General features: G+C 45.1%; 1 protein-coding gene across 1 annotated transcript; it reads left to right on the forward strand.

Moving 5' to 3' along the window:
- Positions 1-18,086: 18,086 nt before the first annotated feature.
- On the forward strand, positions 18,087-19,415 carry LOC120840595. The gene has a single exon (XM_040211174.1). The coding sequence runs from the start codon at positions 18,087-18,089 to the stop codon at positions 19,413-19,415; it is 1,329 nt and encodes a 442-aa protein (XP_040067108.1).
- The last annotated feature ends 3,819 nt before the right edge of the window (positions 19,416-23,234 follow it).

A 23,234-nucleotide genomic window follows, 5' to 3' on the forward strand; every position in this document is an offset into this window, starting at 1 on the left:
TAAATCTATTCTTATTGCAGTTTTGCCTACTAGCATGACGACTTCCGCAGCTTATAGAAAACTTTAGTAGATCGTTCCGATGACTCCGATAGCGATACCCGATACTCCGCCGCCGCCTTTGCGCGTGCATCGTGTTGTTAGGGAGCTTTCGTGGACCGCGTTTCCCCCTCCGCTAAGCTCTCCGCAACGAAGAAGCCGCTATTGCGCCTGCGCGTCGATGGCCTTGACTGCAGAGTTCCGGGTATCGTAGCGGGTTGCGGAGAGTGTTGCGGAAGAGCAAAAACTATCTACGAAAAGTCCCTGTTATCGGGTATCGTTATCGGGGGATTCGGAGGTATCGGAACGATCTACTAAAACTCTAGAATATCAGGCAACGGCTGCAACAGCGAAGCTTTGATCTTTCAGGTAAATAGTACTTCCATTGCTTCGCTGAAGAAGCGCAAAACAGAGAATGAAGCATTCGTGAGGCACAATATGACATTCCCATCCAGTGCCTCAGTTCAAAGGGAGTTCAGCGTAGCATTCGACATCTTCAGTAAGAAATGACCCAAAATGTCGGACGAGACTTTCGAGAGCCAACTGTTGCTCAAAATACTCATACTCCAGGTTAATAAATGGAACAGTAAGAACTTGATTAACCCTCTTCCCTTTGTTTCTTACTTGAGGACAATAATGTTGAAAGTAACGCCACGAAAGTAACGGATTACTTTTTGGGGTAACGGTCACTTACTTTTGCAAAAGTGTAATTGTAATTGTAATTAATTACAATTTAGCCTCGAGTAATTGTAAATGTAATTCCTTTCTATTTTTCAGTAACGTGTAGAAGAGTTCCAACAGATATCCGATAACATACATTACTGGCGGTTTATATATGGCTCCAATTGCTTGGGGACAAGCTATAACAAATCACTTTTATCTAGAGTCGTCTGAACTATGAATGGTTCTGTATTTCTGAAAGCATATATTTTATGAGATGCTTTAGAATTATATCTTTATGGCCATTTAGAGAATATTAATCTGTTTGAAGACTGTGCAAATATAGTTTATACAAAGTACTGCTCCACTTAATAGTTGTTTTCATAATTTGTAATACCGAAGCGGTTCCAACAAAGATAAGAAACCAAAAGCAGTAAAGGACTTTCGTGGGTAAAGAAATCTTGCCTGCTTTCCTGCGAGGAAACATTAACTACCAGCAGGTATTTCTTCATATTGAAATTAATAGTTTACAAAAAATATTGTAGTCAAGCCAGGAACACATTCTTGCAAAGATTGTGAAAGTCAGTTTATTCAATGTATGTTCACTCATTGTTAGAACTAGTGAAAACCTTTGAATGAGCACTTTTTATCAGAACACGGAAGTTGTTTTAAAGTCGCTGACCAAGTGATTATTCGGACGTCTTCATGGTACTGCCATTCATTCGAATGACATTCAGCTTGTTGCTTGATAGCATGTCCTACGAAATAGAGAAGCTGGATTGCGGATATAAACTCCATTTGCGGGAGCGAAATTTTTAGTTGTGACGTAAAGATGAAGGGCAGAAATCAGATACTTTGCTTTATAAACCCAATACAAATCGTTTGAATGAAAGCTGTCACTGCCACACGTTTTATAGTTAAGCCATCCCAATTTATTTTATTCTCTTCATAATAAAGGTTTCTATATTATTTGTCCACCATACCTATATACACCATGCTTAAAAAATGCAAAAAAAAAGGGAAACTGCCGAGAGTGATTGTGATTTTACAGCTCCAGAAGCGGCATCAGTTGCGCGATAGCTCGTTCAACATTAAACTCCTTGAAATCATTGCAGATCTTCTACGGTACTTTCACGGAGCTCTTTTGCTGAAGACACAAAGAGACGCAAAAAAGCTCTATATAAAGATGTTTTCCGTATTTATAGAAAGATCTACATAAATCTTTCAATAAAAACGTTAAGAGCATGGTCACTGCTGTTTTGGCATTTCGCATAAGCATGCTCTGGCTCGCCGCAGTCTCAAGCCCATGCTAACCCGGCTGTAGCTTTTATTGTTTAAACAATGCCTTAATAATATATAATGTTTGCACAGGATCTGCAAAAATGTGGAACCTGTTTACAAATAGGTGTCCGTTTGTGTAAACCCATGCAAACAGTTGCATCAGAATGTGTATATGGGTCAACCATTTCCATTAGTAAACGTGTATAAGCAGGTTCCAATAACCCGTGCACACAAAGAATGAGGTCTCAATTTGTTGTTGCTGAAAAGAGCTTGAAAACGTAGTATAAAAACATGACTCTAAAGCAGATGCTTGGGGATAGAGATGTACCGAAAAACTAGACCCATCCTAAAATCTTAATCTAAACCATGCTTTGTGTTGATAGATCCGTATCTTGTGCCAGCAGAGCGAGCTAGATCTTTCTTGAAATGTTCTTTGGTAGGCTGCAAGACACGAAAACAAGAAATTAGAACTACGAGTAGGTATTTACAAACGTTATGTTGATCATGTTTTAAACTGTTCGCTAAGGCCGGCCTAATGAATTGCAATCGGGAACTCTGTAAGATTAGTGTACTTAACAAATTTAAAGTGTAAGTAGCACCAGTGAAAATGTTCTACGATCCTTTTGATTAAGGTTACCCCTTCGAAATCCTTGTCAGATTCGTCAATTTCACAAAAGGGTAGACAGCACCACTAAAAAGGTTCCACAATTCTTTTGATTAAGGTTGCCCCGCAAAAGCGTTTCATATATGCCGTCGGCCTATGAACAGTAATTTCCACAAGACAAAGGCTCTACTACTGGACAAAATCCAACTACTGTGTTCTCCAACACGATGTGCCTAGGTTTAAGCATTGATTCCACAGCTCATAAAGGTTGCTCAAATTTAACACTTGCATCAGTGCACCCAAATAGAAAGTCTCAAGAGGCGTTTATAAAGTCACTGCCAGGCCGAAACATTAATACTCGCACAGATTTCAAGAGATGTTCTTTTGCGCACGACAGGTTGTCGTGCATCGGCTTTTCTTGCATCGTTTTGCCGACACACAAAAACCCGTCGTTCATCGGATTCCGAAACGTTTCGTGTGTCCATTAGAAGCGTCTATGGACCACAATATAAAATTTCACAGACATACCTACAATAGAACTTTATGAAATATTAATAATATAAGCTCACGTTTAGAGAGTCACATCACACTTGTCGATCGTTGGCGCACTCGTAAACAATGTGCATGCTGCTGCAGCCCAAAGTTTTACGAGGTGCACACGTTGAAGCGAAATTATCAACCCGACCCACTGCGGCAAAAAGACGAACTGAAGTTTGGGGGTAAACGAGAGTATGCGACACTCTCAACAGGTGGCACCACCAGTGTAAATGCTCGCGTGAAAACTCGAGAGCCTGGCTACGCGCGCGTGCTGCAGCACTCGCTAAAAAAAAGAAAAGTTTTGCCCGTTTTTTTTTATTCAAGTCCTAACTTTTTTTGGAGACGTCTTTTTCTCTGTCTCTCTCTCTCTTTCTCTTTACGGTCTTTCGGTTTTTGTTTCAGGCGTTTTTGAGTTTGTCGCCGACACGATCAGAACTTCTAGAGTAACTCTATATGCTACGCTTGCGTAGCAGAGTATCGCAATGGAGCCATTCTGGAGCCAAGCACTAAGGGAAGCCACGGTAGGTTGAGGAGGAACGCCATCTCTTCAACCTTTTTGGTTTTGTTTCATCCTCTTCATGTCTCTCTCCCCTCCACCGGCATTCTAAAGTTGTCAATGACTATAGCACTAGCCTTTTTTTCACATACTGCCGCGCGTGCAGGTGGCCAAGTAGGCAGCGCGGCCGTGGCCTAACGGTTATCGTGCTTGCCTCCCACGCGAAGAGGCAGGGTTCGTTCCTGGGAGCGACGTGTCTATTCTCGCAACTTCGAGAACTTTCTCGTCTCACCAGGTTACGAATGTTCCGCGTGCCGAACGTTCTTGGTCGAATGTTCCAGAAACCCACGCCGGTAAAAAGAGGTGCTCCGCGTGGCGAGCCGGAGTCAGTCTCGCCCCAGCGTTCGATCCTGCTGTTACGCCGACTTCGACGCTCGCGACGCTCTGTTATCCTATGTTTCCTTTTTGGTTTTAGGCACAAGTTCGCCCCATTAAACGTTTCAGTTTCCTGAGTTATTCCTTGTTCGTCACCTCGTCAATCGTGACGATACTTTTATATACAACTGTGGTACAGCTTAGCAAGTTTTGTACACTCTCCTGTAATATTTTCATCGGTGACAGGTATGTGTAAAGAACAATGGACTTCCGTATAACCTTCTGATTTCTGCATTTGATATGTGATATGTGCCTTTATAAAGCGATGCAAGATTTCTTTTTAAGCTTTTAGGCACTTAAAAAGCGTTTGTTTTTAAATCTTATACACAGGACAGAGGTTAGCGACGTTGAGGTTGGATAAGTATTCTAGTCGATTTATTTTTGCCAAGCATACTTTATTCTTGGTGCTTACTTTTTTACATCAAGAATAACGTCCAGCATTGTGATTCTGGTATGCATTCCTGTTACACTCACCCCCGATGTGTGCATATGAAGAACAATGGCCTTTTCTATAACATGTTTAAACAGTGTTTAAACAGTTCTGATATGATAAGAGATTAAGTGGAGTGACATTGAAATTGGGTATTCTAGTCACTTCATCTCTTCCTGAATTTACATGCCGAATGTATAAACAATCATTTTAGTTTGTAACATACTTTTGTATACCAAGTCATTTTTGTATTATTCCAGGAATGTCCTCTTTTTTGTTTCAATTTCCGCAGTTGTGATTTGGATTTCAGAATTATTTTTATTTATTTATTTATTACATGTTGCCCCGCAGCGCCAAACGGCATTATTGAAGGGGGGGGGGGGGAGGTGTGAGGATACATTTGCACAAGAATTACAGTCGTCAAATACAAAAACAAAAAAAAAACAAGTTCGCAAGAAAAATTGTGTTGCAAACTTATAACACTTTAACAAATGGATCCACAATGGTAATAAGGTGTAGCCACCAATATAATTTTCCGTACAAGTAAAGGTATGAAGACACAAAACAAAGTGCTACGCATCAAGTATTCTGAATACACATTCCCGAAAAAAAAATTCACCTTCCTTATTCCCAGCTATCACGTGACAGTTCATCAAAAATAATTATCAGACGATGTAATTGAAATAGTTTCCTCGGGCAATTCGTTCCATTGTTTAACGGTATAGGGGGAAAATGAGAATTTGAATATATTAGTCCTAGCTGAAAATTCTCTACTTTTTTTGGAACGATTTAATCTGCGTGATACAAAGTGTGGCAGTTCAAGGAATTTAGCTTTGTCCAGTCCTGTTTAATCATGATATATTCTATGTAAAAATTTTAAACGGAGGCGGCGTCTTCTAGAGTTCAGAGATTCCCAGTCTAATTGACGTTTTAGGGCACTAACACTTTGTTTGAAATTGTAATTTTTTGTAACGAACCTAGCAGCTTTGCTCTGGATTTGTTCAATCTTCTGTTCTAGATAGCGTTCTTCAGGGTCCCAGAGCACGCAAGCGTATTGTAAAATAGGCCTCACATTAGAAAGAAAAGGGGTGTTTTTTTTAATCGGAAGGGCAATCGTGAAACTTTCTCCTCAAGAAATCTAGCAAACGGTTAGATTTTACCATCATGTAGTCTACATGCGCGCTCCACGATAGGTTTTCTGAAAACTGAACGCCTAAATATTTTACTTTGTCCACCTTTTGTAGTGGGGCGCCGTTAATTGAATAGCTAAAAGAAACAGATTCTCGTTTTCTGGTGAATGTTATATGATTGCATTTGGGAATATTTAAATTAATTTTCCATATTTCGCACCACCTCGACAGGCGATCAATATCTTCCTGTAGCTCTAGACCGCCTGAGTATGTCTTTATTTGGCGGTATAAAACGCAATCGTCCGCATAAAGACGAATGCTTGACGAAATGTCTATAGAAATGTCCTTTATATTTATTAAGAATAAAAGCGGACCTAGCACTGATACCTGTGGGACCCCTGATGTTACTTTTAAATACGACGACGCTTCCTGTTTACTAAAACAGCATGTCTTCTATTTGTAAGATAACCATTAAGCCAGTTAATAATAATTTCAGGGATATTAAAAAAAATAATTTGTATAGGATCAATTTATGGCGGACCTTGTCAAAGGCATTTTGAAAATCTAAGAAAACGCAGTCTACTTGCACACCTTTATAGAAAAAAAAGAAGAAATGTCGTGATAAAAGTCGATCAGCTGGGTATCGCACAATAAACCACTTCGGAAGCGATGTTGATAAGGAATAAAAAAAGTTGTTTCTGTCGAGATGTTTTATCAGGTCGCTGTAGATTATATGTTCTAAAACTTTCGAGCACACACAAAGAAGAAAGATTGGTCTATAGTTTTCTAGCCTATTTTTATACCGCTTCCGTGGGCGGGAACAACGTGAGCTGTTTTCCATTCACTTGGTAATTTACCGCTTGATAATGAGTTATCAAGTAATACAAATAAAAAACTAAACAAAATGCCGAAACACTCTTTTAATATGCGGCCTGGTATACCGTCAGGCACAGTGGCCTTGTGAGATTCAATATTGTTTAGTAAATTAAGAATTCCATCTTCACGAAGTTCAATATCCAACATGCTGTCTTCTAAAGACTCAAGATTGAGAGAAGGGTTATTCACTATAGGAGGCGAGAATACAGATTCAAAATAGCTATTAAAAAGGCTTGCTTTTTCAGCCTCATTATCTATCATCCGTCCGAAGTCGTTGATAGTTGGAATTCCTGTCTCATCATTGTTCGAACTTCTCACGTACCTCCAAAGTTCCTTTTGATTTCGTTTGAACTTATCATCAAGAGATGCTAGAAACTCATTTTCATAGTGTGTCGCTTTGCTTTTAAAAGACGTTGTTCGTTCCTTCAGACGAACCAGGAGGCTCTGTTTTCCATTTTGTCCATATCTAGAATACACACGTCTTTTTTTCTTATTGATTGTTCGTAGTTCTTTATTTATCCAAGGCTTACCATCGCGTTTCCTTCCGGTTATAACTTTTGAAGAAATATGGATTTGAATTAAAGCTTTTAATTTATTTTTGGACATATCCCATAGCATTTCCACATCAGAGTGGTAGCTTCATTCTTTGAAATATTGGAAATAATCAAAAAGTTTGTCAACTAAAGCAGAATCTCGATCGTAAAAATAAATTTTCCTCTTCGTTTTTCTTACGGTTTTTTCTTTTGCGCATTTTATTTTCCCAACTACCGCCTCGTGATCGCTGATACTGGGAACAACGGAAGTAGAAGAGGTAACACAACGTTCACTGGTAAAGATTAGGTCTAGCGTGATGTCACTCCTGTGGTCTAAGCGTGTAGGAAATATAACGTGCTGGTATAAAAGAATTTAATAAAGGCCTTGTAAGGTGTGGATAAGTTTGTACTGATCGGTAAGCCATCAACCCAGTTAAATCAGGATAGTCAAAGTTGCCTCCCAGTACAAGGTAGTCGTAAGAAATTGTTGAAACAGCATTTGTTAAAGAAAGAATGGAATCGTCGCCAGACGCAGGCGGTTTATAGAATGAACCAACTGTGAGGAAGTGGCCATTTCTAAGTGACACCTTACAGCAAACAGACTCAAAGGAAAATTGCGAAAAGTCAATGGTGGTGCTTTGGAGACTGTTGTGAGTCAGCAAAGGTACTGCGCCACCGTGCCCACCTCTGTCTTGTCGATAAGCAGTGCAGTCAGGTGGAAAAACTTCTGCACTTTTGATTGAGTCATCAAGCCAGGACTCTGTACCCATTACAATACTGGGCCTTGTAAGATTAACAAGCTCTGCTAAGTCATCAATTTTATTTTTTACACTACGACAATTCACGAGAAGTACATCGCGTTCATTCACAGTTATGGTCTTTTTTAGGGCAGTTCGTTGAATTTGTACTGGCTGCTAGATTGTTTTCTCTTTTACTCTCTGTTCATTGTTGTCACAGCAAAATACTTTGTTTCCTATAATTAGTCTGTTGTAGCGTAGTTTAAATTGGCTATTTTGTACCCTGGCAAATCCCAGAAGCTTGCTTCTTTCATAACGCACGTTTACAGAAAAGTCCTCGCCGATAGATATTACGCAGTTTTTTAGCTTGGGCGTTTGCGATAGTATAGTTTTTGTTTTGAACGATTAAAGATTTGCTATGATTGGCCTGGGCCCCTCTGCACTGTGTCTACCCAGTAGGTGAGCGCGTTCCACATGTGAATGGTCAATTTTGAATAAATATATTTAGAGAGTAAGTGGTGTTATTTGATCAACACATTGTTTGACCATTCTTCATAAAACTGCGTGTAGGATGCTACAGCAGGCACGATGTTTCTCATGGCGCTCTCTGGAATGCATGTTTTCATACCCCACAGGCATGGCATCAATTGGTGGGGAGGAGTAGTCTTGCATCGCACACTAGTCCCTCAAAGGCACCCTGTGATCTTACGGAACGGACAACCCTTTTGAAACTTAGTGCTGTGTCATTGGAGGAGGTAGCTAGGTGCCCAGTGCCAATTTTGAAACTTGGCCCTCAAAAGTTGCCTTTTATTCATTACATTTTATTCCTCCAGAGGTCTAAAATTGATCCCAAGAAGGAGGAGTGTTACTCCCTTGCAACTATAAATTTTCTCCCCGAAAGTGTCAAAACGACCTTCAAACTGGACCTGGACGAAGGTTACACACCATAATTCACAAATTTGCCTCAAAGGGGACATTATTAATCTCCATAGGGTGGCAAAAATTACTCCCTCTTGGTGAAATAGGGGACCATAGTTGATTTAAAAAAGGGAGCAAAATCCGACCCTTGCAACTATAACTCCTTTCTATAGGGTGGCAAAATTACTCCCTCTTGGTAAAACAATGGGCCATAGCTGATCGATTAAGGGAGCAATATTCGTCCCTTGCAACTATCTTTTCTCCCTCAGAGTGTCAAAGGTACCTTGAAAATGGAGTCAAGTTACTACCCAATTAAAAAATTTACCTCTCCAAAAAGGGTCATTATTAATCCCCATAGGGTGGCAAAAGTTACTTCCTCTTCGCAAAAATAAGGGGCTTCAAAGGAACATAGCTGATCCCTTAAGGGAGTGACATTAGTCTTCAGGGCTTTGCATAGGAGGCAAAATTGTTAGTTAGGTGGCAAAACTGTTAGTCCCAAAAGGGTTCAATTAAAAGGAAGTAAAATACAAAATGGAGTAAGTGACGCTTTTGCCACTTCAGAAGATCAATCTCAGTGACACACCAAGTACTACCCAAAAAGACAAAGTACTCCTTTTTTAAAGAGTGTGCGTAAGGAAAATAGTGCGGCGTGCGGCGACGAGCCGTTCAAGCGCCGTCATCGTCGTCTCCCGTTTCCCTCTCAATTGCAAGAAACGCGTCCACGGGTCGCGCGTCGTAGTGGTGTGGGGTGTCCACGGCTCCACAGTCTTGGTGGTGTCGTGTCGTGGTGAGGTATGCGGAGCGCAAGTTCGTCTGCTTCGTTTGCAAAGTTTGTTGTGACGTCAGAACGTCGAGCTCTGATTAGCTCTGATTGAAGGATAATCGGTAGACCTCAAAGCGAGCTGTATTGAGATATACCCACTATCCTTCAATTAGAGCCAATCAGAGCTCGGTGCCGTTCTGACGTCACCGCAACCCCTTTGCAAGAAGCAGACGACTTGCTCTCTGCAATGTGAAGTCGCTGTTGCCCACCTCCTTACCATACGGAAATACGAGTTGGCGATCTCCTTCTCATACGCAAAAATCAGGCGAGGCGGCGTCTCACATCGTTTCTCGCCGTTAGAATCCTGTGCAAGCTCTTGCCGCTGTCCGCGCGATTTGTGTGCTTCGTAACACTGTACAGCCTGTCATTTTCACGGGGCTCTTTCTACGCGCAAGCAGAACACATTGCAGTAAACAAGGCAGCGGCTGAAGAAAACGCCGTCCCGGCGTCCCCACGCTTTCGAATGAGAGCTCGCCGAATCGCCAAGAGGGCCTGATGTGCCGGTTGCGTACGTATCGCGTATCACTCCGCGAGAGCCGCAGTCGTGGGCAACGCGATCGTCGTTTGTGTCGTCTGCTTCCCAAACCTTGGAAATGGATGTTCTAAAACATCGCTCGCGTTATAAAAAAAACGCGATTGTACTGTACCCGGTTGCTATACATAATTTTCAATGATTTAGGCAGCTTTCGGTTCGTTCGATTTTAGTCTAGAGTCTGTATTTTTCGAACGTAAAGTGGATATGTTCCCCCCGAAATTCGACGCTCTGCAAAGCCGCTTTCCCCCACGAAGGTCGGATCCAGTTCTGCCCACGTGACCATCCCTCCGCAAATGCGGAGATGACGGCGAAAGGAAAAGGAACGCAATACTCTGGCTATACAAGAAGACCCTATACAGTTACTCTAATAACTTTGAGCTTAGAGCGACCTCCACCTCCGTTTTACCATGAGGCTCGTTCAGGCATATGCATGCGTTTTAAACTGAGCCACACGGCTCCTTGCGCTTCACTCCGAAGTGTTGCGCGGATCTCGGTGGCCATATCGACGACCTCATTGCAAGCGCTCATAAATGGTCACTACGCTGTCGGTTATGCGCTAACGAGACCGGAACTGTTTGACCCAGAGTATTGAACCGAAATTTCTATCAGTTCGGTTCGGGTTCAAGGCTTTCGGTCCAGTTCCCGTTCATCTCTGGGGAGCAAAAACACAAACCGGTTCGAACCTGTTTGAAAAGCTAAATCGATAATACATTTTCCGTGGTATTTTGGCAATGAGCTCTATTGCCGCATCGAAACCAGTGACTATATATATATATATATAGGGTGTTTTCTTTATCCATACACATTTGTTTAAAAAAAGCCGTGAAAGCTACACTAATGCGGTTTGTGCAGGTGGGTTATACGGCCAGGCGGACATTATGTGAGTGGCTAATCTTTGCGATAAGTTGGCTATTTAATTAAACTTCGTTAATTAACTTTTAATTAGTGAAAATAGACATATGGTTCCAATTAGAAACTTGTAGAGCATCATAGAAAACCACTATATCAACTATTTTTGGAAGGATATAACGCCGGGGCAGCATGCTCCATTTGGACGCGTTTATAGATTTCGGTTTCTTATCGGAGCGCATCACCGCACCCGCGGTCCTGCTCCCCAGTGGCTGAGACGCGCAACAGACGTGCGCCGTACTTCCCTCCATTCTACGAGGGAGGCGAGGAGGTGGCTTCGCGCCGCGACCACCGGGGAGCAGGATCGCGGGCGCGTAGATGCGCTCCGATGAGAAACCGAAATCTAGAAACGCGTCCAGATGGAGCGTTTTTACAGAACGCCGTAAAACGCTGCCCCGGCGTTACATCCTGCTAAAAATAGTTGATTTAGGGGTTTTCGATGGTGCTCAGCAAGTTTCTAATTGAAACCATATGTTTATTTTGAGTAATTAAAAAGTTCATTAACGAATTTTAATTAATTAGCCGACTTATCGCAAAGATAAGCCACCCACCTACTGCCCGCCTGGCCGTATAACCAACCTGCACAAACCGCATTAGTGTAGCTTTCACGTTTTTTTTTAAACGAATGTGTAAGAAAAAAACAACAGAAAACACCCGGTATATATATATATATATATTTTTTTTTTTGCAGTACCTGCAATCCACTTCTATTTTCAGGTACCAAAAATAAGATTGCGTAATTTAAGTTTGAAGCCAAAGTAAAAAAAAAAGTCGTTAACATATAAAACGTCGTGTTTATACGACTACACATTATTTTGCTTACCTCAGTCATATATTTTACCTTAATCGAAAGGTTTTCACGAAGTTTGGTAGGTCACCTAAAATACCCGTGATTGATACAACTTTGTATCGCAGTATTAAAAGCTGAATCGTACAGTTGTGCTCTTGAACTAAGAATTGCAGTGCATAAAATAATGAAATGGGTATCCCGTTGTCATATATATCCTTATATATAGTTCACAAAATACGTTTTACAATAAACAGGGTGCGGCCGTAAAGGCAGACATATTTAACACGCCTTCCAAAATTCGAATTTTAAAAATACATGCCTGAAATCAGGCAGGCAAACGTAATTTCACAAAAAGTGTTACGTCATTTTTTTAGCGCTTAACTTCGTGGTAGGGAAGTATTAAAAATAAAGCAAAATCGACACGCGCGTTATTGATGCCCTTGAACTCAGCATTCTCAATTTTAATTGCTCGCTCTTCAAAAGCACTTCAGGTGTCGAAAATAATTGCTAAATACTTGTGTTGAGTATTTGTTGAGCAGCGCAGAGACCAAATTGTGCGATAAGCTCGACCACATATACTTCATCCTAGACCGTTTTATCCTGGGTAGCGCCATGTTGAGAGCGAGAGAGAAGAGGATAAAAGGCTACCGGCACTATCCCCCTTGCTGGTGCATTAAAAGGAGTGAAAGTCCCGGATTGGAGAGTCTTCGTCGGTGTTGGGTGCATGCATTGCCCGAACTTGGTTCGCGCTTTTTTTCTCGGTTTTAAACTCCCAAAATCAATCAGAGCCACGGGCTTCGATAGCGACAGTCCCCCGGCCATCGGGACACCATTGCTATAGGTTGGGTGCACTAACGACAGAAAGCCTCGAAGACTGTCCGAGGACATATGCACTGTGCCTTGCACGGAATCGGGTAAGGCGAGTGCGGCTGTAATGTCTAAAGCTCCATCGCTTTCCACAATACCCCGATCTCCGGCGGCAGTGCCTTGCGTTCGCAAACCAAAATAACTTTTCCCCAACGCCATCCTCTAGACTGTGCTGGAACATTTTGTGAATAGAGCACGCACCGAACGCTCTACCGCCGATGAACATGGGGTACACTCGCAAGGTGCGTGCAAGCTTTCTCGTGATAATTGCTGTTTCAGTTTGTAACTTTTTGTAACTGAATTTATCTTAATTTTGATATTTTGAACTGGTGACACTGACTCGATTTTATCCTCTACAATAGTTGAAGGCTCATTTCCGCCGCCGGGTGTGGCTGGGCTGGCTTGCCTACAATCAGCGTCTTAGCTGAGACCGAGTGAAAGAATAGGCACTGTCATAGCCTCCTCTATACTCACAAAGCCTGGCAGCTCGACGACGGAACCATAGAGTGCTCGGTCGCAGATTTAGAGCACGAGGATCTGGGGGGCTATGTTGCGCTTTTTGCACTCCCAGGAGACTAGGGAGAAGGAAGTGACGTCAACGAGACAGCAAACGCAGATTGGATGTTGACAGGCGAAAACAAAATCAACATCCAATCTGCGTTTGCTGCGTTGTTGACGTCACTTCCTTCTTCCTAGTCCCCTGGGAGTCCAAAACGTGCAACATAGCCCCCCAGGTGGCACAAAGCATCAAAGAGCCATTTCTCGAGGAACCTGGACGTCAGCGCACAGCTTTTGCAGTGGCGAGGACCCGAAGCACACTTGTACGCTCGGGAGAAGTATGTTTCGGCTTCTCGCCACAGCCGGGCGCCAATCACGTGACTCTGCTCTGATCTGTTGTGGGCCGCTCCACCTTATCCATTTCGGCGGCCGTTTCTCGGGGCGATCTGCAAGGGCTATGGCACTGCAGATGTCAGCGCAAGATCTGAGTGGCACGTGAAGCCGATCCTCAAGCGCTCGCACGCCCTAGGGAGGCTTTATTTCACACTGTCAAAGTTAAGACGCTTATTCTAGCGAGTTCTAGAACAGCGTCCCAACCACGGTGTAAGATAGGACTCTTCCGTCTGTCTATGCTGGAAAAAGTGGTGGAGAAACTGCATCGTGACGTCGCCGGTGGGAGGAGCCTAATCTCCATCGCCAACAAACTACATCGGAAGAGAACTGCAACGTGACGTGTCCGGTGACGTCGCCGAACAATGCCGATTGAGTTGAAACTACATCGTTTCTTCTTTCCCTACAGGGAATTTCGGAGAGTCGCCGAGTGGGCTAGCGTACACTAAAGTGACGTTAGCGTACACCTGCTCGGAGCACGTGGAGCGAAAGCTCGAGCTGCAGAACCCAGGGATCCTGGGTTCAATCCCCGCCCCTGCCCGTTTCGATCTGGATGAGCATCGTACCGGCGTGCGGTCGTGTATCACTACTGCGTGATGCACGTTAAAGACCCCGGGCTAGCAGTCGTACTGCACTGGCTAAATTGCTTATCTACAGTGGGTAACAATGTCGCCATGTTCAGGCAGACTAACCTCCTGCTGTATAAAAAAAACTAACGACCAATTTTACTTTTTGGCTATATTTGACTGCGTTAGTGCAATTTTTCTCGTGCTGCACGGGAAAGAAAAAAATGTTCCTTCTGAGGTTAAATTTTCGGTGAAGTAGGAAGCAAAAAAGAAGGAAAGAGAATATTTCCCTCAAGTTGGGTTTGTAGCAGAAGAGGAAGAAAGAGAAAATCAGTTGTTAGTCCCACGGTGTGTATGGTCTTTTCTTTATGTGTATGTTTATTCTAGTTCAGCTGGCCTTACCTGAAGTAGTTGCTTTAAAATACAGTATATCTCTCCCTCTCTCTCTACCTGAAGTATGAACGAACCAGCTCAACATTAAGCCTGTTACCGTTGCTTGCTTGGCTTTTCGCTCCACCAAATTACTTATATGGGGTGCACTCAAATGAAAACACAATCGTGTTGAATCATGTAAGAGTATTTAGAGTATTTATCAATCACGACGCTGAACTTGCATCGCTCGAAGAACTTCCGTTTTGTGAGCGCCTTCTCTGCTTGAGTATGTTCGAAACACAGCCACTTCGATCCGAGGCAATCGCTGATAGCGTTGGTGCCATCACCAAGTACGCGACTCACAGAGCACTGGTGACAACCAATGTTTTCGTTGCTCCCGATGGTTCCCTGGAAGCCGCCAGCGGCGTAAAAGCGTAGAGCTGCGAGGACTTGTTGTTCGACCGTCAGCACACGGGGCCCTTCACGACAACGCTGGAGCTTTCCGCGAAGCTGGTTGCACAGCCAGCGAGTCCCCCCTTTGGTCATCCGGTATTCGCCCACAAACCTCGCATCGCTCGTCTCGAAAGCATCCCGGTGACCTCTAAAAACTCGATCCACTGGCGAACCCAACAGTAGAGATGCATATGTTAGGGTCTTGAAAGTAAACATATTTGACAGATATCTGCCTGGTTGGGTGAGAGTTAAAGTCTGAAAATATATCTCCAACCAAAAAATGAAAGGCAACCCGACGTTTCAAAACCAACACGGTTTCTTCTTCAGGGGTGACTGAAGGCGCGCGGACACAGCAGCAGCTCCCAACCTCCTCGTCTTCAAGAAAGGAAAGAAAAGAAAAAGGAAGAGAAAAGGAAAAATTAAAAAAAGAGAAGTTAGCAAATTGGAAAAATTGTAAAATGACTTGTTAGTTATGAAGATGGTCATCTCTTCAGCTTTTCCGTCAGGTCACGGAGGCCATGTGCGTACACAGAGGGCAGAGCGCCCAGCGACCTGTTTAGGTTTCCTGGCGTGTGCTGGATGTGCCACGATTCCAAGAAAAGTCTTCTTCGAAAATTGGGCTCTGTGTCCACCCCGTGCGCGTTCGCGAAGTCAATGCGATGGTCTAGGGTATCGCAATGTTCGGCGATGGCGCTGCGCTCACTGTCAAACTTCCGCACGTCGTTCTTGTGTTGGCGGATACGCTCGGGAAAGTTCTTCGTCTCGCCGATGTAGGTTGCGGGGCACTCTGCGCAAGGAATGGTGTAAACCACGCCCTGTGCTTTTTCCTTTGGTGGACGGTCTTTCGGTCTTGGCATAAACGTTCCCAGTGTGGACGTGGGCTTGTGGGGCCACCAGAATACCTTGCTTTCCCAGTACTCGTGCGAGCGCTTCGCTGGTTCCCTTTACGTAGGGAACGCTTATGCGCGCGACTCGATGGGGCTGTTGTTCTTCTACTGGCATCTGGTTTTGTCTGGCGAGACCTTGCCGTCGGGCGATGCGCTCAATAAAGCTACTAGAGTAACCATTTTTCTTTAGGTCTTCAATTATGGTCTTCTTCTCCCTCTTTTTATCGATTTCCGACGAGCAGATAGTCGTTGCCCTGCGCAGCAGGGTCGAAACCACTGAGGCCTTATGACTCGTTGGATGGTTGGAGACAAAATCGAGGTAGCGTCCGGTGTGTGTTGGTTTTCGGTACACCGCAAACGTCAGATCTTGTCCTCGTCGGTTCACCAGGGGGGCTATGTTGCGCTTTTTGCACTCCCAGGAGACGAGGGAGAGGGAAGTGACGTCAACAACACAGCAAACGCAGATTGGGTGTTGATTTTGTTTTCTTCTGTCAACATCCAATCTGCATTTGCTGTGTCGTTGACGTCACTTCCCTCTTCCTAGTATCCTGGGAGTGCAAAAAGCGCAACATAGCACCCCAGCACATCAAGGAACGGCAAGGTGCCATCCGTCTCATATTCTACGGTAAATTTAATGGCCGGCTCGATAGAGTTGAGGTGTGCCAAAAAATTATTCACGTACCGTTCCTTGAGAATGCAGAAGCAATCATCTACATAGCGCATGAATACTTTGGGGCTGTTGGGAAAAGACCTCAGCGCTTTTTGCTCGATTGCCTCCATCGTGAGGCTCGCCGTTGTGACCGAGATGGCCGCACCCATTACAGTGCCACTGACCTGTTTGAAAAGCTCCCCTTTGAAGGTGAAGTATGTGCTGCCGAGACAAAACTCGAGCAGAGAGCACAGCTCCTCCACAGTGAGGTTGGTTCTTGTGGTCAGGGAGCTGTCTTTTTCGAGGGCTTCGCGGGCTGCAGCAACTGCAAGGGGAACTGGGACACTTGTGAAGAGGGACACCACGTCGAAAGACACCATGGTGTCACCATCGCTGAGATGTATTTGCGAGGCGTGTTCCACGAAGTGGCCAGCATTTTCTACATGGGTCGACGTGTTTCCGACGATGGGAGCCAAAGTCCGGTGAAGATAACTGGATAAGGTGTATCCACACGACGGACCAAAATGCTGTTTTGGTCCGCGGGCCGCGCATCACGTGATCTTACGTCACCGCTTTTCGAGGTCTGCCGGCGGTCCGCGGCCCGCGCTTGTGAGAAATGCCAAGCGCTTTTCTCGCCCGGACCTTGGCGGCGGACCGCGGCGTTTTTAGTATAATTGAAGTGCTAAGTCTGGCAACAAGCTGACTTTTGTTGTTTGAATTGGAATCCAAATCCAAAGTCGTGTGCTTTGGGCGCCAACTGTTGAAGACGAAAAAGACAAACATTTTGTTGTGCGGCGATGGCGGCATGTTACGACGATGCAACTGTTTACTGCATCGCGCTCGTGGAGCAATTCCCCGCTGTGTGGGACAATAGATGCATGCCCTTTTCGATTCAGTTAAGTCCTCCTCGTCCTCAATAGTCAACGCCAGGGCCACCGCGGCCTAACGTCTCTTCCGTTCAACCTCCATCTTGGCTCCTTACAAATAGCCTCAAAGCAGCTCGTTGCATGCGTTTGGCGGAGCTGTGAGGTCGAGGGTTAGACCGGCCCGTTCGCTCTGTCGTCTGCTCTTTTGGTCCGCCGTGTGGATGCTCATTGCAACCGGGTGGCCCGCGGACAGCGCATCACGTGATCAATCGGTCCGCGGCCCGGTCCGTCGTGTGGATGCACCTATAGCGGCCGAAGCGGTGAGGTTGTAAAGTCCACAGTAGGTCGTAGAGGCACGTTGGGTTTGTGGATCTTTGGAAGACCATAAAAACCTGGAGCGGAGCCATTCCTGCAAATAAGTTGCAAGTAAAGGCTCTTTGACTGAGGGTATTTCTTGAAAATCTCTGCCAGGATCTTTTACGATGCAGATTGATCTCTGGCTTCGTCTCGACCACTCAGTTAACTGCATCGTCAAAATGCATCGTGACGACGTTTTGACGTCACCGCCAACTGCATCATTTTACGAGCATAGCTCGAACTGCATAGGGAAAAACTACATTTCAACGTGGAAAAAGAAGACGACGACGTGATAGAGGCAACGCTCGATTTGTTCGCTCCGGAAAATTTATATAATTATTTTCAGTTACCTGCTTCAAACACGGCTAAAAACTCTGTGCTTCAACGAGGAGTCGCCTTCCGAGGCACCTGAGCCAGAGGCCGCGGACTCCACCCTCTCGGATCACTAAACATGAGCCAACCGAAAACATCGCAGCCCGCCGGCAACGCAAACGAATCTGCCGAGACATCGAACATCCCTGATGAACCCTCTGACAGCTCTATGGAAGACTCAGACAACGAAGCGCCGTGGAACGTCAAGGCTAACAAGAAAAGGTGCCACGGGTCTAATTCAAGTGAGGCAACAATAATCACTCAAGTTTCTCACAACCTCACTGTCATCGTTAAACCGATGGACCCTACAAAACTCATCACGAAATTGAACCCTTTGGTTCTGAAAGAAAAGCTTGACAGTCTGGCACCAGACGGCATCATCCAGATTCGACCAAACTATCGTTTGAACCTCCTTGCTCTTGACACCCGAAATGTGGAATCAACAAAAGCCATACTCCAGCTGAAAAATATTGGTCCACTCCAGGTTCACACTTACGAACCTACTCCCGCATCCTCGTCTGTCGGAGTCATCCGGAAAGTATCAGTAGAGATCGCAGATGATGACCTGTGGGCATCCATAAGTGTGAAATCCCCAGGAACTCAAGCGAGAAGACTTGGCAAATTAGAGGTGGTAAAACTTATCTTTACCACAGGAACACCGCCTGACCATGTCTATGTGGGGCACACCAGATACCAAGTACTCCCATACCTCGAGAAACCGCGACAATGCCTGAAATGTAATCGCTTTGGACATATCGCAAGCACTTGCACAAAAGCCCAAAAATGCAGCCGTTGTGGAGCTGACCACGACACCAGCAAGTGCGAAACACAAAAACCTAAATGCATCAACTGCAAGAAAAGCCATGATGCAACGTCACGAAACTGTCTAACATACAAAGCGGAAAAACAAATATCCAACTACAAAAGTTCCAACAACGTAGATTACTCAACAGCGAAAACAGCTATCATGAGCAATCCAGAAACCGACGTTGTACAACACCACGCCCTGCCCAAACACAGACATGGCTGGAAAGAAAGCTTACAGCCTCCTGTCCCGCCGATGAGTGACAACAACTATCCTACATTGGATGCCTCGACGTCCCAAGCCACGACGACCTCTGCGGTTACATCATCACAACAGTCCGGATCTTCAAGGGGCACGGAAACAACCGCTGATGGAGCAGCTTCAAAAGACCAACAAAGTCCCCCTAAATGGGCTCGTGATCGCCCAGCTAAGAAAAACTCGCGATCAAACGACACGCCCAAGCCTCAAAGCCTAGGAAACGCATTTTGTTCAGTTGCTTCGTTGCTACGCTCTTTCCTGACTTCGGTCAAGTCCCCTGTAGCACAGGCTGTGATTACAATCATTGACATTATCACCCCGCTAGTCGCCGCCTGGGACAAGTAGCCACCTACCTTCTTGCAAGCCATTCAGGCAGCTGAGCTATGCCACCACCAAACAAAAATACATACTCCTACTGGGAAAAATAGTATAATTCCTTCAGTTATTCAGTGGAATCTTAATGGGCTTCGAAAACGAATAGAAGACCTAAGACAATATTTACAATTCCACACAGTTGAGGTATTAGCCCTACAAGAAACTAACATAAAACAAGGAGCGATTCGACTTGCTTCCTATGTCATATATAACAGCACCCCTCGGACAACTCAGTCATCAACTGACGCTCCGAAGGCATCCCTGTTTGTACATCGAAGATTGACTCAGGTGCAGGTGGATCTCTCGGATCTTTGTGACGACAGTGCTGAATACGTGGCTGTGAAAATTAGAAAAGGCAACTCAGACGTCACAATTGTGTCTATTTACGTTCGACCTAATTCTCACTGGAACCAATCTGTCTTACGCACAACACCCTCACGATGCTCACCAGCCACATTACTCCTCGATGACTTCAACTCACATAACGAGACATGGGGAGATAAGCAAACCTCTAGTCGAGGTAGATTGCTCGAGGATCTGGCAACAGCCATCGGTCTCCAATGTCTCAACGACGGCACAGCAACTTTTTTAAGGCCCGGCGTTGAACGCAGTGTTCTGGATCTGAGTTTCGCAACTGCTTCTATAAAAGCACTTTGGTCGCCCGAACCAGACAGCTGGGGTAGCGATCACCTCCCCATAATTATCACTTCCCCAGCACAGGGTCCGATCACCCACAGAAATTGCTTAGTGACTAACTGGGACGCATACCGGATATACTTCGAGGAGATAATATCTCATGGCAATGTAGACCACACGACTGCCATCTCTCAGGCCCTCTCCAGAGCTACCCGAAGCGTGACAATACCAATATATCGGCCTAACCCTGATCTAACCTACCTCAAATTGCGAGCACTGAGCCGCAAGGCGCAGCGCCGCTCTTTTATTACATCTAGGCAAGAAGACATCCAACGTTACCGTAAACTCGACGCTGCATTTCGCAAACAGACCCACCGCTTACAACGTAGACAGTGGCGACAGCGATGTGGGTCTCTTCACTCTCCGGGAGGTGGAAGACGAGCGTGGCACATGGCTCGTGTTCTCGCCGGACATGCCACTCCCTGCTCACCTGCTCTTGGACTAGCAGTAATCCACAACATAATCGTGGCACAAGCTGTAGAACAACTAGCAGAATAATTTACCTCCATACCTGCTGCGCCATCAGGCTTTGCTGTAATTAGCACCGCCGGCCCTGTACCAACAACGCTAACTATCGCAGACTCGGACTTCACAATGGGCGAACTACACCATGCTCTTCGGCGTTCTTCTGGAAAACGCAGTGCACCAGGTTTGGACGGTATCACGTTTCAAGCTCTTCGAAACCTCTCTGCCGCAACCCTCCCTGGCCTCCTAGACAACATCAATGACATTTGGCGCTCGTCTGTCCTTCCTCCTGCATGGCTACAGTCCGTGGTGGTTCCAATTCATAAGCCAGGAAAACCGATCGGTGACACTTCTTCCTACAGGCCTATCTCCCTCACCAGCTGTCTGGGGAAGATTATGGAACGAATGGTCTTGCGGCGTCTAGACTGGCAGCTTGAGTCATCTGGTACCCTTCCTAATCAACTGTCTGGCTTCCGAAAACTACGCTGCACGATGGACGCGATCAGCGACCTTGTATCAGACATGGAGGAATCCAAGGCCACAAAGCAAGCTTTCACAGCCATATTCCTTGACATCAAACAGGCCTTTGATTCAATTCCCCATAGTACCATAATTACCCAGCTTATCAAACTTGGTGTGCAAGGCCGAGCACTTGCATTTATACGTGCATTCCTGACTGGTCGCACAATGTGCGTACGCCTAGGACGAGCCTGCAGTTCGAACCGTGCAGTAGCTCAAGGCGTTCCCCAGGGTAGCGTAATAAGCCCGTTTTTGTTCAACGTTGCCATGGCCGCTTTGCCAGAGGCCATACAGCTGATGAACATCGATACACCAGTAATAAACATTGCAATTTACGCTGATGACGTGGCCCCCTGGGCTTTTGCCCCCACAAAGGTGTACAGCAAGATGCAGCAAGCGCTACAGGATGCCCTAACCATACTTGTTGACGAAATATCAAAGCTGGGACTTACTCTCTTTACATCTAAAACAGCTGTCCTTCAATACCATCCAACGGCCCGAGCTTCAATTAATAGAATCTACGAAATCAGCGGAACAGAAGTAACGCGGGTTCGAACGTACTCCTACCTAGGCTTTCTACTAGATGACCGCATCTCCTGGCGCCCTGCAGTCAAGTCAACACTCATCAAATGTCGCCGACACCTCAATGCCATCCGTATGATCATAGGCAGCAGACGGGGAACACCTCAAGCAATGATGATGCAACTGTATAGGGGCCTGATTATTTCCAGACTGATGTATGCATTGCCATTAGTTCACATCAGCAACGCGCAGTCATTAGCCATTGAAACACTCCAACGAATTGCTGTTCGATTATGTCAAGGCCTACCCAGGTACGCACCCAACATTCCGACGCTAGTAGAAGGAAGGATGAACCTTGTTCAAAACCACGGTAAAGAACTGACGCTTCGCCACATTGCACGGCAAACGACCTGCCAGTCAACGGGTTCTCTCCTGAACCGATTGCGCAGCCGTCCCCTCTCCCGTCTAGGATACCTCGCAACAGAGTTTGAAGGGCTTATAGACGCTCCTACTATGATCCACCTAGCCCCACCACCATACGCCCAACCGCTGAAAATCAATGAGTCCATTCCCATGCTCAAAAACAAACAACTCACGGCACAAGTTGTCGCCCGAGGCCTCGCTGAAGAGCTAATAGAAGAATCTTTTGTAGAATGGGTGCATCTCTACACCGATGGCTCGGTGCTTCACAGCTGTGAATCATCTACTGCAGCAATCTTCCTCACAGAACTCAATGTGACCAGATCAAGAAAACTCAGTTTTCATACCTCCTCCACAACCGCTGAACTAGCAGCTCTTTGGCTTGGCCTTGAAGCACTTGACGATATCTCCAACTGCGAAAAGGCCGTCCTTCTAACAGACTCCAGAGCAGCACTGGTGCTTCTCAGCAACCTAGACGATGCCCCCCAATATGCACGGTACGTTGCCCACACAGCAAGAAACTTGGAAACAAAAGGCCGGCAATTAGTATTTCAATGGCTGCCCTCACATGTTGGCATCACAGGCAACGAGACAGCCGATCGTCTTGCAGCAGAAGCGCACCACCTTAATGTACCAACAGTTAAAAAAAAATTCTTTTGTAGTTACCCCTTAAGACCTGTTAATTACAATTTCGCCATTCAAGTTAACACATATGTATATTTCTACGTTGACTTAGAAAGAAACGTTTTAAGACCTACCGCGTTTGCGGCATATAAATATGTAGTTATAAATGTGCCCATATTATATCCATTTTATTTGCAGGTTATAAATCAAACAGCTGGCCTTCCTCTCCAGCTCACCAGTGTCAAATGTGCTACTAAATTAACAGTACAATGAATAACCTGTTATACGAAAGGAACATGACAGTTGAACATAACAACACTTGAATCAATCGAGAATTTAAAACAAAACAGTCGAGTAAAGGCTGGTAAGTACACTAATATAGCGCGGTGACATAACTGACACTCCACTCCTATCCAATAAACCTAATCTTGGCAAATAACGAGCCCACGCTTCTGTGATATTCGGCTAGATAACGGGGCGAGTTGGTAAGAGTTAATGTTGAAAAACAGCGTGACTGGGACGAGGAAACAAACAGACGAAGAG

The sequence above is a fragment of the Ixodes scapularis genome, unplaced genomic scaffold (genome assembly GCF_016920785.2).
Source record: "Ixodes scapularis isolate PalLabHiFi unplaced genomic scaffold, ASM1692078v2 PGA_scaffold41__6_contigs__length_2269736, whole genome shotgun sequence".
Lineage (NCBI taxonomy): Eukaryota > Metazoa > Arthropoda > Arachnida > Ixodida > Ixodidae > Ixodes > Ixodes scapularis.

Coding starts and splice junctions, on each gene's coding strand:
- LOC120840595 (XM_040211174.1), top strand. CDS start 18,087: ATGAGCCAACCGAAAACATCGCAGCCCGCCGGCAACGCAAACGAATCT.